The 17,143-nt window shown below is 32.7% G+C and overlaps 2 protein-coding genes across 2 annotated transcripts; one reads left to right on the top strand and one right to left on the bottom strand.

Moving 5' to 3' along the window:
- The first annotated feature begins 3,323 nt into the window (after positions 1 to 3,323).
- Positions 3,324 to 11,359, top strand: LOC118031608 (lysine-specific demethylase JMJ21). Its single transcript, XM_035036081.2, has 16 exons — positions 3,324 to 3,711; positions 3,906 to 4,016; positions 4,145 to 4,200; positions 4,306 to 4,448; positions 5,252 to 5,449; positions 5,542 to 5,741; positions 6,052 to 6,151; positions 6,252 to 6,827; positions 7,414 to 7,536; positions 8,229 to 8,309; positions 8,384 to 8,715; positions 8,837 to 9,091; positions 9,196 to 9,280; positions 9,418 to 9,643; positions 10,031 to 10,196; positions 10,889 to 11,359. The coding sequence occupies exons 1-16, from the start codon at positions 3,563 to 3,565 to the stop codon at positions 11,025 to 11,027; spliced, it is 2,940 nt and encodes a 979-aa protein (XP_034891972.1). The 5' UTR covers positions 3,324 to 3,562; the 3' UTR covers positions 11,028 to 11,359.
- Positions 11,360 to 11,565: 206 nt separating this feature from the next.
- Positions 11,566 to 13,977, bottom strand: LOC118031609 (small ribosomal subunit protein eS6). The gene is made up of 6 exons (XM_035036082.2): positions 13,835 to 13,977; positions 13,648 to 13,712; positions 12,733 to 12,790; positions 12,546 to 12,654; positions 12,130 to 12,402; positions 11,566 to 11,997 (listed from the first exon to the last, which is right to left on the bottom strand). Exons 1-6 carry the CDS (start codon positions 13,838 to 13,840, stop codon positions 11,759 to 11,761), a joined length of 750 nt encoding a protein of 249 aa, XP_034891973.1. The 5' UTR covers positions 13,841 to 13,977; the 3' UTR covers positions 11,566 to 11,758.
- Positions 13,978 to 17,143: the final 3,166 nt, after the last annotated feature.

Genomic DNA, 17,143 nt, shown 5'->3' with positions numbered 1-17,143 from the left:
GGCTCCGCCAAAAAAAAAAAAAAAACACGCTTTATGATCTAACGATGTATTTCGACTTGAATCCTGATAATCAATCACTCTTATGTCGTCGAAGTAAATAGCATTCAAGTAGACCACATTGATAAGAAAAAATAATTCTGTATTTAAGCCATACATATACCCAAACAAAATTTGATTCCCATGAATCATTTCTATTTCTATACATACTAAAACAACATACCTCGTATTCGTCAATTGTGTCTTGATTATTAATCGAAGCTCAATAAAAATGATGGCATGGTAATAGTATAATCGGGTGTGATTATTAACAAATTCTATATTTTCTCGTATTTTTCCTCGATCTATTTTTTTTTTTTGTTAAAACTATACATTTTATTTTTTCTCAAAAAAACTTCCCTTTTTCAAACGGGAAAAAAAAAAGACAAAAAAAAAATAAAATCGCCACGTTTGCTACGTGCATGCACAAGAAGGACCCAGCACCGGTATCCTTGCGCGTAGAAACAAAGCTATATATATTGGGGGGAAAAAAAAAACGGAGTGTTTTACTGTATTCACAAACACATGTTGATTTTAATTGCTATTGTAAAATTACTATTTTGTTCTACCCGTAAAAAAATATATTAGATTAGCTGTTGAGGATATAAATGATATTTTCACATAATTCTGGTCCTTGCTTAGGAGCATAAAGGTCTTTTTCACTTTTTCAACATAATTAAACTATTATTATCTTCAAAAGCAAATTTTAATTAATTGGGATTCAGGTTGAATGTGAATTTTTATTTTTTCAAAGCAGGATAAAATTATTAAATTATTTTTAAAATTAAAAAAAATAATAAGTTCCGTCCAAGGATTTTTTTTTTATTTTCATCATGTTTTTTCCATTATAATTAGGTTAACTCGGGAGCAATTAGTTATTTTAATAAATATAAATTTTATTAAAAAAATAGTTAGCATGTGCAATGCATGCATTATGTGCATTGTATATGTGGGTTGTTGTTGTACTCTTTGGACGGCATATTCTAGCGGTCAAATATCAGCTTTTAAGATAGTGTTGGAAATGTCTCGGCGACTCCTTTCATACCTAGATAACACCTGTGCTTAACAAAAATTTAGTTTGGCGTTGATGGCCATTTCCTTCCCTTTCTTTTTTCCTTTTCTCTCTTTCCTCTTTTATTTTCATATATAACCTTCCAGGTTTTCAAAGCAAGCCTTTAATTTTATTTTATTTTTAGATTTTGTCTCTACTCTTTTAATTATTATTTGTTTTGTCTAAAATAATTTATTGAATAAGTTTTTGTTTTCAATTTCATCATCCTTTTAATTTTTTTATATGTCAGATATGGTCATTATTTTTTATTACTATTTGTTTTATTTGATATAATTTTTTAAATTGAACTTATTTTACGATCTCATTCTCCTTTAATGTTTTTTATTTCCTGTTAGATTTGATCCTCGTTTTTTTTTTTAACTTTAGTAAATTTTTTAAATTGATATCTTTTCAAGTTTCATCATTCGATATTAAATTAATTGAGAATTGAGTTTTTTTATTAAATCCGGGTTTAAGATTTCACAAGTTAGGAGTTTTAGAGATCAATCCAATTAAAAGATTCATCTAATTTTACTTGTTTTTTCTTTAAAAAAAAAACTCATGTTTTTTCAGTTTCATTCTTTAATATTTATTTAATTATAAATTAAGCTCTATTATTTTTTTATTTTCTTTCTGTATTATCTTTTTATAATTTTAAAAATGTCCCGATTATCTCGAGTCATTTTATTTGTTGTTCTACGTTAATTTTTTTTTTAAAATAAAATAAAATGTTTATTTTATAATATTTTATTTTGGTTTACTTTCTAGATTATTATTCTAATAGCCTTGGATAATGAATTGAATCGAAAAGGTTTTAAGATTTACTTCCTAAACTAGATTCAATAACACCGTCATTAGATAATTTTCTATAACCTAAATTTTTTTTTTAATTACTTTCAAATTTTCTTACGCAACCCACAGCTTTGCATATTATCAAAATAGCTTCATGAGTAATTTACAAGTATTGGTACAGGTATAGAGCCTAATATAGAAAATACAAATAACAAAAATTTAACAAAATATTAAAGAAGGATGTGGTTTTATTATACCCTAATTATATAATATTATCTGTTTGAATAATATTTTTTTTATTTCACTTTTTCCTGATTTATATGTATTTTTTAATTTTAGGTTTACTATATATTAAACTTTATAATTTTTTTAATTTACTTTTTATGGGATTATCCAAATTTATGATCTAGACTGTAGATTTGACAGCTTAATTTTTCCCTCATTTCTAAATGATTTTTTTTCTTTTTAATTCTATCATTCATCATTTGGGTTAACATAGAATTATACTTCATAATTTATTTTGATACGTGTTTTATGAAGTTAAACTTGGTTGACTCAAAAAAACATTATGTATATTTTTGAATTGTTTTTTTCTTTTCAATTTCATCTTTCAACTCTAAATTGATTTGGAATTGAATTTCATAATTTATCTTTATTTGCTTTCTATTAGGTTATTTTGATCTCACTACCCAGATTGCGAGTTTGACGAATTAATCCGGTTTGACTTGAGTTATTTTTTTGGGTCATTTTTTTTTTCAATCTCATAATTCAACATTGAATTTAATGGAAATTAAGCTTCATAAACAATAACCCAAATTGATCCAAATCGATAAAATATATTGTTGTTTTAATATTTATTAAAAACAACTCCCCTAAAATATTTATTTAGAATCACATTATATTTTTACAATTTTTTTTTTTTTTTTATTAACATGGATGTCAGCACTAGCTTGCCACATCTCGACTAATTCCACGGACTTTAAAGTTAAAAATTATATAATCTTTAATGATCTTGATATTTATAAAATTTAAATTAATAATTTTAAAAATAAATCTAAAATTTCACAGTGGAGTTTTATTATCCATTGATCAAATTATTTACTTTTTCTTTACACATGTCAATATCATCCAGTCACGTCGAAATCAATTCAATACCAAGGTATATATAAATATATTTTTTTAAATTAATCCTGCAGTGTAATAACGCGGGCAATTATATAGCATAAATCTAAACCCAAATCCAACCTTTTCCGCAGTGGCAAAGAAAACATGAAGGTCAAAATGCCTTTTCCGTAACACTTCCCTGCAAGAATCGAAGCAGCCACCCATCAAACAGCTGAAATTAGTACAGGGGAGGGAGAAACAAAGCTATCTCTTCTGTTGAAATAGCTAGAACAATCAAAAGAGAGACACGGACACACGGGCATAACGCTATTTTCCCACGCGTAGAAGCAATGCCATTTCCTTCGTGGAAATAAAATAGCAACGGGCGGAGAAAGACAGGCAAATATATCTAACGTCTGGCGTGGAGTGAATTCTACGCGCATAAGCGAGCAGGTGGGATAAGACACGAGTAGAAGGCGTGCAGTGTCCAAAACGCCGCGTTTAAAATACGCGGAAACATTTATAAAGGCCCAAACAGCTAATATCGAACATTTTCTGATTTCAAGATTCATCTCATCCATGGAGATTTCTCAAGTTGAGGTTTTAGAAATTAAAGATCGCAGAGCTGAAGGTCTAGGCAATCTTCAAGTCCTCCCCGATGAACTCATCTGCTCTATTTTAGACAATCTAACTCCTCGCGATGTCGCTCGCTTCGCTTGTGTTAGCAGGTTCGAGCATATATATATATATATATATATATATATATATATATATATATATATAGCTCTATCGTCTAATTTTAAATTATATTTTCTTAAATTTCTGTTTTGATTAATTTTTCTTACGTTTCTGCTATTAAATTGTGAGAATTGGATCTGTTTGATTTTTTTATTGAGTATTTATGGTTGATACACATCCGCAGTGTGATGTACATTTTATGCAACGAGGAACCACTGTGGATGAGCCTGTGCCTTAACAAGTTAAACGGTCCGCTTCAGTATAAAGGCTCCTGGAAGAAAACTGCATTGGATGTGTAAGTCTAAGCATTTCACATTAAAGGCTCCTGCAAGAATGATTTTTACTTTTATTTTTATTTAGAATTTGAAACAAGAATGATTGAATTCGTGGCGTTATCGTCGTCTGATTTTTTTTGGTTTTCAGAGAGAATGTTCCGGAAGAATATCAAGAACGTTGCGGAAAACCACTTCATTTTAATGGTAAAGTTGTGATGATGATGGCGTGGTTTCTTGAATTTTATAGTGATGACTTTTAGTTATAGGGCTCTTATTTAGCTCAAGTATAATTTTTATGCTTGTTTGCAGGGTTCAGCTCCTTGTTTTTGTATAAAAGATTATACAGATGCCATACTACGTTGAGTGGTTTTAATTTTGATGATGGAAATGTGGAAAGAAGGGAAGACTTGTCTTTGGAAGAATTTTCTCAAGAGTATGATGGGAGGAAACCGGTATGGTGAAATTTTTGATTTTTGGATTCATTGTGTTACTTTGAATGGATATAGTGAGGATTATATACTCTGGTAAACATAAGAAGTCCGCGGTGACTGTTACAGCAATATTCTTTCATCTTCACACTGGCTCCTGTGCTGCTAAAAGTTGCTATTATGAACTCCAAATTATTGTTACTATCTTTACTACAGTTATACAGCGTCACTATGAAATCTCTACAATGTGCATAAATCATCAGTATTCACCAGCTACGGATGATGCTGCATTTTCATTCTTTTAACTTTCATCATACCGAGGCTAATATGACTAGAAATACATGTGCTGGATGCTGCAACATGACTTCTGGTGTTGTTGTCACCAATAGGGCAATTATGCTCTGGCACCGCTATCAATGACCCTTTTCCTTGTTTCTGGCCATTTGTATTCTGAAACTGGTTTACTGTGGTGTCAAGACATGCTAGCTAGTGTTTCAAGAAGTGCCTAAACGGCTGTCCTTTTATCCTTAAATAAGAGTGTGATGAAAATATAGTAAAAACCTCCACTGTCAAAGATGTTTATTTATTCAACCATTCTTTTACTTTTTCTGAGTTGGCTATTGTCGATAATCACACTGGTGTTTTTCTCCCTTGGATTTGTTGTCAACTTATGTAAGAAGTTTGGTGTGTAAAAAACTGGAAAAACTTGCTACTTGTTTGTCTATGGCAGATGTTCTTTGATTAATTTTCAAACCTTTTTGGTTCTTATATAAATAATATCTTTATATTTTTTTTCTTTCCTGGGGCATTGCCCAACTATTTACCAGGTTTTGCTTGCTGGATTGGCTGATACTTGGCCAGCACGGAATACATGGACAATTGACCAGCTATCTCTGAAGTACGGAGATACAGCTTTTAGGATTTCTCAGAGGAGCTGTAAGAAAATCTCAATGAAAATAAAAGATTATGTATCGTACATGTATCTTCAACATGATGAGGATCCCCTATATATTTTTGATGACAAGGTACAGCTGTGGCAGAAATATTTTCTTTTCCCTTTTTTTCTCCCTTAAAAGGATGAAAATGTTAGCATCATTTGACTCCCTATTCATTTCAGTTTGGGGAAACTGCACCCAGCTTGTTGAAGGATTACAGTGTTCCTCATCTGTTTCAAGAAGACCTGTTTGAGGTCTTAGATGGAGAACAACGACCACCATTTAGATGGCTTATTATGGGCCCCGAGAGATCTGGTGCCTCTTGGCATGTTGATCCATCTCTCACCAGTGCTTGGAATACTCTGCTATGTGGCCGTAAAAGGTAGATTTCATATTTCATGTTGTAGTTGTTTTTTTTTCAACTGCTCCGATCAATCGAATGTGATGATTTTAAGTGCATTGCATTCTTGGGGAGGTTATGCATTTTAACTAATCATTTTATGCCTTGAATGCAAGGGTAATATTACTTGAGTACAGCGTAGGTATTTGAAAAAGCTCAATTCTGGGACCTATTTCACCGAGTGTTTTTTGAACACGTATCTCATTCATCAATTGTGGTGCATAAATTTCTTCTATTCTGTATCACTTTCTTATGGTTGAAATAACTGATATATCCAAATCATTTTGGACAGGTGGGCCTTGTATCCTCCTGGAAGGGTACCTTTAGGTGTCACTGTGCATGTAAATGAAGACGATGGTGATGTCAATATTGACACACCATCATCATTGCAGGTATTTGTTGCAGCTATCCCTGTCCTTTATAACTCATCTTGTATTTTCTCAAGCACTTCTCAGATTTGCACCTACTGGCTCTTTTTTTCTGATTGTACAGTGGTGGTTAGATTTTTATCCACTTCTTCCTGACGAAGACAAGCCGATTGAGTGTACCCAACTACCGGGGGAGACAATTTTTGTTCCAAGTGGATGGTGGCACTGCGTCCTGAATCTTGAGCCAACTGTTGCTGTTACACAAAATTTTGTGAACTCCAAAAACTTTGAATATGTATGTTTAGATATGGCACCTGGTTATCGTCATAAAGGAGTTTGCCGAGTTGGATTGTTGGCTCTTGATGATAGCAGTCTTGAGGATGTCAAAATGAATATGGATTATGATAAAGATGATCTGAGTTACGCAGACCTGACAAGGAAAGAGAAGAGGATCAGAGTTCAAGAACCTATTGAAGATCCCGAATATATAACAACTGCTAATGGTGCCTCTAAAAGTTACAATTTGTGGAAACAAGGCTTTTCTTATGACATAAAGTTCTTAGCAATGTATTTGGATAAAGATAGAAACCACTACAGTTCTCCATGGAGCTCAGGCAACAGCATTGGACCACGAGAAATGAGAGAGTGGCTGTCAAAGCTTTGGGTTGGCAGGCCAGGACTGAGAGAGCTTGTATGGAAGGTACTACCATTCTTTTAGCTGTTGTCTTCTTTCCTTTTCTTTTCTTCTCCAGACAAATAGTTTTATCTATGACATGAAGAAGTAATTTTCTATAGGCAAGGACTGAAATGGTAATTAAAATAAAATCGAAATTTCCATTTTATTGGCCACATGATCGTAAAAACAGTAGTGGTATCTTTCATGTGTTCCATTTCTCCCTGGGAATTTAACAATTGCATTCGAAAGGGTGAACATGAAGTCTTGCCCGCATAATCTATTCCATCATATTGAGCAATCATATGCAAACTGAGGATCCCAGGCACTAATGAATGCTGGGGGCAAACTTAAGACGTGTGAAGTCAATAAATAGTTCAAAAAAGATCAAATCTCAAGTCAAATGTATAATTGGTTGCTCCAATCAATAATTAATGGATTAAATCATAGAAAAATAGTAATTTGTTTGACACTCATTATTTATTCTTTTTCTTGACAATCTAGTGTAGTTGTTTAGCTAGATTCTTCTGTGGTCCTTGCTTCATGGCTTTTGTTGAGGAGCCACTTTGTTTCCATTGCTTTACTATTTCTTTTCTGCTCTATATTGTCCTAGGGAGCATGTCTTGCGCTACAAGCGGATAAATGGTTAGATTGTCTTCAAGAAATTTGTGCCTTCCACAATTTGCCTTCTCCAACTGCTGATGAGAAGCTTCCTGTTGGCACGGGTAGCAATCCTGTAAGTGACAAGGCTTGTATTTCTGAAATAATATTTCTTTTATCTTTTCTTCCCCTGCACATTTGTTTTTTTTTTTCAAGTCAAGCTTACAACCTTGTTTTTCTTGTGTTTTTGTTGAAATGCTGAAAGTGACATTTGAGAAGTAAATGCAAGGGGCTCTTGATGTGTTATTTAATATAAAATCCAGATGATCATGGATCCTCTAATGAATCAGTATAGCTGCAGCAGCAGCAGGGATTGTTATATCATTTAATGGAGTGACAAAGATTAGGACACTTTCAATCTTGTGCATCCACTAGACAAAATAGACCTAGCTAGGGATGGTGTCACACACCATTAAGATTATTGCATTATATTTTTTTCACTCAACTGACAGAATTAATTTCTTATTGCTTATGTGATGAATTGGTTGAAATTTGTTTGTACAAGTCATCTCAGAACTGAAAATCTACTGTATATGTGCTCAAAAGCAGATTCTATGATTATAATGCTTAGAAGAGCTGAGATAACCCTGGGGAAAGGGTTAAGAAAATACAGCTTCTGAATGAACATCATTAGCTAATGCTCTCTGTGCTTGTACTAAGTGCTTTGGTATTATTAAATTGTGATGGACGTACAGAATCATTATCATATGTAGTAAATTGAAAGTTGTTTTTATAATCTAGCTGTCAGTAACTGTTATACCATATCAGGTTTATCTCCTAGCTGACTGTGCGATTAAAATCTTAGTTGAAGGAGGGCTGGAAGCTACAATGTATGCTTTAGGCACTGAGGTATAATTCAATTTTTACTCCTTGTCTACTACCCTCTGTGGATCCATTTTCTAATTTGCATTGCATCTTTGCAGCTTGAGTTCTATAGTCTGCTGTCCAAAGTCAACTCCCCTCTTAAAAATCATGTTCCTGATGTTTTGGCAAGTGGAATTCTTTATCTTGACAATGGAGCTCTCAAAATCGTGCCTTGGGATGGCAAAGGTGTGCCTATTGTGATTGGTAACTGCAATCTGGTTCCAGAAAATTGGAAAGAAGATGATTTCCTTTTTGGTGTTTGGGGAAAAAAACAATTTGAATGTAGAAAAGCTGGGATGCCAATGAATGAGCCAATAAATTCATCTGGATGCACAAGCATATGGCCATTTATCATAACAAGGAGATGCAAAGGAAAGATATTTGCTCAATTGTAAGTTATCTTAACTTTAGTAGTTTCCTCTTTTGGTCCTAATGTCACACAACTTACAGAATTTCAGAATCGTCTTCGATGTGTTCTCATTGCTATCAATGTATATCTGTCCTAATGGCAGAAGAGATATGTTGTCATGGGAAGAGGTGCTAAACTTGACTTCCTTTTTGGGGGAGCAGCTGCGAAACCTTCATCTCTTACCCTGTCCATCTTTAAAGAAGTCAACTTTCTCAGATATCAAACTAAAAGTGAAGTTGCCCTTTGCTGATGGTTATATGGAGGCTATTCCCACACCAGAAATTCCTGAAGAATGGAATGTCTTCATCAGAACTCTACGCAGGAGGAAGATGAATGTCACAAACCGTTTGGAAAATTGGTAGACCTCAAATTTCTAGTTATTACAGTTGAATCATGAACATATGTAACTACGTGACAGATTTTCCTTGATACCCTTCTGAGACAGACATTTTCATTTTATAGGGGGGATCCCATTCCTAGAACACTGATAGAAAAAGTCGATGATTACATCCCAGATGATCTTACAAAGCTGTTGAATGCTTTCCAGGTTCCTCCTGATCCTGCTATATATTTCTTTTTGGCTCATGTTACTGCTATCCATGTTGCTTATATTCAATGGTAATCCTCTTTCATCTTATGCATAACTAGTCTGATGATTTATGTGATCTTACTATTTGATTTTAGGCTGAAAATGGCACGAACAAAATCTGTAAGCCTTGCTCCTGGATACACTCTGATATTATGGATGACAATGTTCACATGGAACCATATTCGATTAGCTCATGCTCTAGGGGCAATGCTTCAGATACTTGTCTGGCAGACAATGATTGTGCTGCTGGCAATGATCATGGTGATGTTGATAAACCATGGTGTCCTAGCCACATTCTTGATTTCAGTAATCTTTCTATTGGTTAGTGCCTTTTCATATATGTAGGTTCTTTCATTGTTCAATGTTATTAACACTAGTACAGTTTCTGTTTTATATATAAAGCACAATGCCAAATTTAATAGTTTCACACTGAACTTTGTGTCTCAAAAATTGGAACTGAAATATTAACAATGGAAGTCGTCCCAAACCATTTTGCATTCATCCTTTTCTTTTCAGTAATAAATGCCACATGCCAATCAGACTCTGAAGATTTGCACTTCAAAGCATTAAATATCGAGAGTACTTAGGCCTAGTGTACTTTTGCACTCCATGTGTTAAAGGTTATCTTTACTGATTAAAAGAACCAAAACGTTGACTTCACTTAAAAAATAGGACATTTTCTCATCAAAATGATTGTTTCTTTTACAGGTGACCGCATTTATGATGTGATACCGATATACTTGGATATCTTTAGAGGTGATTCCAGTCTCTTTAAGCAATTCTTAGAGAGCTATGGACTACCTTTTTTGACAAGAAACCAGGAGGAAGTAATTGATGGCGGTGATAAATTTGAAAGACTGTCATACCATGCCATGTAAGTAAATGATTTCTATTTATTCTTACCTCTTTCACACACTGCATGTCCCGCAACTTGTTATAAAAAATCGTAAGTTGATGTTAGAATATCATTTTGAGATGTTAACCTCATCTGTTCCCTTATATACCATTTGGATGAGTGATTACTAGGTGTAGAGAAATGTCTAGAAGCAAGATATACATGCGTAAGCATACTATGACATGTCAAGAGAGAATTATTTTGAATTGATGGAAGAAAGTCCCGTATTATGTCTTGTCAGCAGCAAAAGAAGTTTGTGAAGACTGAGTATGAAATCAGTTTATTGACTTGATTCAATATAGTCTTTACAAGTTTCCTATTTAAAGGAAAATACAAGTCAAGAAATCAGTAACCAAATCAAATCATATATTCTAATTAGGAGTGACCCCTGATTTATAAAAGTTGATTAATACCAAATCTATTTTCTAATTTATAGATAAACTAATATAGAATCCTCTAATGTACATGAGCTTGCTACCAAATAACTCTCAAAGAAACTTTTTGAACTTTAGCCTAGGAGAGCAGTCCTGTCAGCTGTGGACGTATGAAAAGATTGATATGTATTTGTAACTACCAGTTTCTGTCACGTTCCTTATCGTTTTATTCTTCATTCACTGTATGGTATAAACGGAGAACGGTTTAAGAAGGGATTGTTCATTGCATGTCTGCAGGTGCTACTGTATTTTGAATGAAGAGAACATCTTGGGAGCTATTTTCAGTATCTGGAAGGAACTTAGAGTGGCGAAGTCATGGGAAGAAGTTGAGTTGACTGTGTGGGGTGAACTAAATAATTACAAGAGCGTCTCTTGAAGGCCTCTGCATTCCTCATCTATTTCGGAGTCGCAGCTGTGCGTATTGAGGCCGGCACTGGTCTCATACCTTCTCTATTAATTCATTTAACTCGGACACGTTCCATTCCTCGGGATCAAGTCCAAAGGATTTCCAATAATAACTTAACAATTCAAGTTTTAGCTTGTTGAAATATCATTTATTTTAGCCAGTGCAATAAATTTGCTTGTATATTCCTTTGGAAAATGACAAATTACAAGTTTGTAGTCTGCATCCGTACCTTTAATTGTTTGAATGCCGGAAGGTTTTAATCAAATATGATGGTAAATAGTTAGATGTATTTTCCTTTTTTACAGTTTACCTCGGTGACAGTGAATGAACCTCATATTTAACAGTTTTGGAATCGATCATGGATACCGTTATCATAGTTTTGGTAACAGTTAGCATACAATATTAATTTGACAGTGCCTGAACCCTAATATTCAAATCGACCGGAAATCACAGGAACCACCTAACATTCACCTTTGCCAACAAAATTAAACAAGGACTGGAGCGGAGGTTCAAGTTTTAAAAGGATTCCATTTGATTGTAGCAAACAGTCATAATATCATGGAGAATCCAAAGAACCAAGTGTCAAAGCACTTCCAAAACTATTCAAGTAACACCTCAAAATATGACAATTATAATTTAAAGAAACCTCAGACAACATTTCTCTTGCTACCAAAACTCAACAACTAGAGAGATTTGTAATTCTAAGCAGCAATGGAAGGCTTAGAGGCAACAGAGAGCCTGGACCTTTTCTTGGCTAAGCTCTCACTGCGACGTTCTCTCTGCTCCTTCAATCTTGTGGCGAGAAGTTTCTGGTACTCAGCAGCCTCGGACTTGGCCTTGGTGATTCTCTTCTTTTTATCTGAAATCCTTGCTCGCTTCCTTTGCAAAGTTAGTGGAGTCACCAACCTCTGAATTTTGGGAGCCTTGCTGACCTTCTTTCCTGCAACAAACAAGAACCACAAGACATTATATTAAGCTAAAGACAAACAAATCCCAAGAAACTGTTTGCATCCCTCCTGGACTTCTGCAAAAACTATAATAAACAAGTATATTATAAGAATGGAAGTCATACCAGATTTTGTTGTGAATGATCTCCTGTAAGTGTTGACATACTTGCGAACATCATCCTCCTTTGAGAGATTAAAGAGCTTGCGGATCTTCGATGCTCTCTTGGGACCTCTCATTCTTGGTTTCTCTGTGTCAGTGAGTCCAGGAAGATCATTCTCACCCTTCTTCACAATTACCAGGTTCAAAACAGAAAGGTCTTGACTGACAATGCACCCGCGCACAGATTTTCTCCTGCGTTCTCCATTGCGTCTTCCATATCCACGGAAGCAGGGGGTTCCTGTAGAGGCAAAATAGAAATGCATTTTAATGTTAGTCAGGCAAACAAGAATAGGCAATAAGGTTTTAATGACCAATATTTACCAAGAATGTTTAACAAATTTAGAGAATATAACACGGTCTAACATTTAAGTAGTCACCAACCTCTATGGAGCAAAAGACGAACACGGCCAGGAGTTAGCACCCCCTGCTTCATGGGAAATCCTTGCTTGTCACAACCTCCCTTTATCACGAAAACATAGCCCTTGAATTCCTATCAAGCCCAAATGATAATTGGTCAGCATACATGTAAAACATAAACACAGTATTTAGAAAACCAGAATTTGCATACCTCTCCAAGAGCATCGCCACTGACCTCCTGTGAGATCCTCTTATCAAAAAATGCCCGACTGCAGATTCAAAGAGGTAAAAGGAGATAAATCTCAGAATTAGAATTGCAGCTGATAACCAAAAACACAGGGAAAAAAAGAAGCCAATCAGATCTTGCTGCTGAATCTACAATCAAAGAATGGTTAATACTGAAAAGATTTACCACAATTGAGTCAGACAAGTTGGTTGATACAGAATATCGCACTAGACAAGTAGCTAAGGTTCCTTACTTAAAGGAAGACTTTCCATCCAACAAGAAAAGGTCTAACAATATGGAAGCTTCACTTCGTAAGTTCCACATTTACAGCAACAAACAGAAAACCCATGCAAATGGGCATTTATCAACATCAGGTTCTTTAAGGTTTTGGTGGAATTTATGTATGCTATAAAGAAATGGAGAAAGCTTTTTTTATATCAGATTATAATATCTTTTCGTTCTATTTTCTTATTAAAGGTCTTGGATTGCAATGCATTACATTTTGAATGTCGAAACTAGCTACAGCATGCATTAAAAGATAAAAAAAATCTATTCGAAATAACGGATGCAGTAGATATTCAGGACCCAAACAAACACATGTAGAATTGTAGATGCCAACTCAGAGTACATAAAAGATACAAAAAAAATTCTAAAGAAAAACTCTTCTATTACTAAATGAATGCTGAAAATGTGTAAAAAGTTCGCAAAATCCAGACAAAAAATTATAATTTGTTATCTTTATCCACATAAACTAAATTAACAACACAAACAAAGCATCTTTGTCTAAGTACGCGAACACCTATCTCTTTAATCGACAAAATCAAATAAACTTTGACAAGAAAAAAGGGATGATTTGCCAACAAAAGCAAATGCAGTTTGACAGAGAAAAGGGGAGCTTACAGCTTCTGGTCATCATCGATTTCGAGCTTTTTCTGGCATCCCGTAGTGGGATATGCGATGTTGAACTGCAAGACACAAAGCAACAGAGAATGAGACCGAGAGAATCATGAAATCGGAGTCGTTAGGATTTCATCAACAACGAAACTTTGTTTTTTGATTCAAAGGCAGATCAACGGAAGGAAGTAACCTTCATGTTTGGGAGAGCGGAGCGGAGGCGGCGGCTGTGCCCGAAATGAGATGAGAAGAGACTAAGAGAGACTGCACCTTGCCTTCTGCTTAGGGTTTTATGATTTTATCGGATTAATTTTTTCCTAATATAAAAAAATAATGTATAGGTTATATAATTTAAGTATCTTATATAAAAAAAAAATACTTTAGAAAAAAAAAATTTAATCAATAAAAAATACATTAAAAAAAAATTAAGTTAACTTGATTAATCTGATTAATTTGAGACCTGAGATAACCCACGAGACAAAAAAAACAAAAAAAAAATCACAAAGTTCAAGCTCAATAACTTAATATTAAATAATTTAAAATTTAAAAAATTAAATTTAAAAATATTTTAGAAAGCATAAATTAACTTAACTAATTCACGGGCAACCCACAATATGAAATTAAGATAAAAAATATTTTTTTTTTTTTTGTAAGACTAAGGTAAGATCAATGGAAAAAAAAAAACACAAGTAAACCTAATTTAACTTGAGTAGCCCGCGATTTAGGATAACCCTATAAAAAAAGAGACAGAAAAAAATCACAAAGTTTGGGCCCAATAAATTAATATCAAATGATGAAATTGAAAGAAAAAAACTATTTAAAAAAAACATGAAAAACCAAGTCAATCTAGGTTATATTAACTAAATCGTGATACATAATACAAGATTAGAATAAAAAAATTAAATTAAAAAAAGACGAGTAAATCAATAAAAAAAAGTTGATAAAAATCTCAAGTCAACTCAGGTTACTTTTACTCACCCATGACCCAAGATAACCAAATTAAAAGAAAAGCGAAAAAAAAAAACATAAAGTTAAAGGCCCAATAACTTAATGTTAGAAGATGAAATTAAAAAATAAAAAAATAATTTCAAAAATCAAAACACAAAAAAAAATAATTCATCTCATGTTAACTAGGCTACCCCATGATCAGGGATTTGAGAATTAAATCTGGTATAAAAATAATGAAGCGAAATTTCTAATCATAAAAAAATAATAGAAAAACAAAACAAATAGAAATCAAATAATAAAGATCAATCTAGTATAAAAATAAAATAAAATAAAATAATTAGGGATTAAATTAAAAAAATAAAATAAATTATATATAATATATATATATATATATATATATATATATATATATATATATATATATATATCAATCAAAAGAACAAGGATCAAAATTGAATATGAAAATTAAATCAAATAAAATGTTGAGGGACAAAATTAAAAAATATAAATAAATCATGAAAACATAATAATAAAAAAATAACAATCAAAATAATAAGAGTCATCGGAGCTACATGAGTTGTTTGTGATTGCCATGTGTCTATCCATCGTTAAGATCATGTTATGTCGCTCCAAACACTATCGTGGAAGGTAGTGTTTGGCCACTGGAGGAGCCTGCACACTCCGCCATAAAGATGCAGGCTCCTTTCACTTGCAAGCATATACGTCACACGCATCAATGACTTTTTATTCTTTATATTTGTATTTATTAAAATACCAAATTGAACCATACCTAACTTGACAATAAAGAAAAAACTAAGAGGAAAATACTTAAAAGCCACTAGACAACAACTATAAAATTTATGTTTTGAAAGGTAATTTAGACTTTCTACTGTGCTTTTGAAATTAAAAATTAAAGAATACCCCTACATAAAAGTTATTTAATTTTTATTTTTAAGGATATTTAAGTCATTATATTGTACAATAAAAGGTAGAAAATATTAATATGCTCCCCATTCAAATATATTTAACTCTTGTTATTATTTGGTTCAACCTTAATAATTACTTTTATTCTTCTAGGTGTCAACATTACACACTTCCTTTAAAACTAAGGATATATGTTTTGTGTCGCATATCATGCACAATATTTTTATTATATTTTCAATGTTTTATTAACAATATATGACATGCATCCATATAAACTACATTACACCATGCATTATCATAATTTTTCTTCTAATAAAAAATAAAACAAGACATTATTTATCTACAACATAACTTTGTTATAACTATCATAATAAATAATTAGACTGCATACCTTATCTTTTTTTTGTCCACATCTAATGGAATATGTAATCATCACCCAAACCATTTGAAATTTAGTAGACTCTTTCAAATGACTAAGGTAATATCACCTTTTTTCATGCATAATCTATCCATTATCATAACTCTAACAAAAAAAAATTATTAGAAAATGATAATCAAACCCCTAAAGTTAAGACTAATAAATTTGCATAATAAGGATACATGTGTAGTTTAATCACTCATGATAAAAATTAAAATTATTATATGATTTATGGACCAAAGGTTCTGATTGTTTATTCTCTAAAGACAATACAAAAATTGCATTGTTATTAAAAAAAAAAAATAGTGTTACTCCAAATAAATTAAGAATAATAAATTGGCTGAATGTAAAGATTATCTTATCTCTGAATAAAGTTTTAAAAAATTAAAAAGTAAAAAGTAAGAAAATAACACAAGACACATTTCAATATAGATGAGCTACTATGAAAAATCCGCCAAGTTTAATATTTTAGTTGATAAATCCATGTACAATTTACCAGAACTTCCTGCATCACATTCTCATTCACTTGTCCCCTCGGAGATACAATAGCTCGACTATTCATCACTTGACTTTACTCCAACTCTACACAACAAGTGAGTGAGCTACTCAAAACATCTTTTCTTCTTCTTTTAATTTAATTGTTAAATACTCCCAAAAATGTTATTTAAGTGAAGATATATTATTTTTTTTCACTTGAGACAAGTTTTTTAGAAATGAGCAATAGTTCTAGACATTACCTAATTAAAAAGCAAATTAACTCCTTTAAATTTATTAAAAACTTGTTGGCTTTCTTCTGTCATATTGTTCGACATACTAAAATTAAATTGTTATGACATTTCTAAAGAAACAATTATAGCCAAGTTTCTAACTAAGAGATTTTAGTAATGTTATACTGCGATACAATTTATATTCGTTGAGAAGAGACCGAACTGGAATTCTTTCGACAGCTTAAGTAAGCCGGTGAGCTTTTTCCACATGAAAATGGCCAGTACCAATCGGTTGTTTACAGGTCATAGGCCCATACTTAGGCTCCTTCGTTCTTGTCATGCTTTTTTTTTTTTTTTTTTTTTTTTTGTGGTTGCTTGATTTAGGGCACTAATGTTTCAAGTCCAACGCAAGTAAAAGCTGGTGCTGCTGGTCAAAGCTGATGTGGCCATTGAGCTTGCGACGTGCTCATCTTATTCATCCCCAGACTCTACAAAATTATTAGGC

This window comes from Populus alba, chromosome 11 (genome assembly GCF_005239225.2).
Source record: "Populus alba chromosome 11, ASM523922v2, whole genome shotgun sequence".
Taxonomy (NCBI): Eukaryota; Viridiplantae; Streptophyta; class Magnoliopsida; order Malpighiales; family Salicaceae; genus Populus; species Populus alba.
Note: the sequence above shows the minus strand (reverse complement) of the source record. Positions and strands in the feature narration are given on the sequence as shown.

Coding starts and splice junctions, on each gene's coding strand:
- LOC118031608 (XM_035036081.2), top strand. CDS start 3,563: ATGGAGATTTCTCAAGTTGAGGTTTTAGAAATTAAAGATCGCAGAGCT. Junction 8,310..8,383: donor TGTATGCTTTAGGCACTGAG/GTATAATTCAAT, acceptor GCATCTTTGCAG/CTTGAGTTCTATAGTCTGCT. Junction 10,197..10,888: donor AGACTGTCATACCATGCCAT/GTAAGTAAATGA, acceptor GCATGTCTGCAG/GTGCTACTGTATTTTGAATG.
- LOC118031609 (XM_035036082.2), bottom strand. Junction 12,791..13,647: donor ATCGATGATGACCAGAAGCT/GTAAGCTCCCCT, acceptor TTGAATCTGCAG/TCGGGCATTTTTTGATAAGA. Junction 12,655..12,732: donor GTGGCGATGCTCTTGGAGAG/GTATGCAAATTC, acceptor TGGGCTTGATAG/GAATTCAAGGGCTATGTTTT.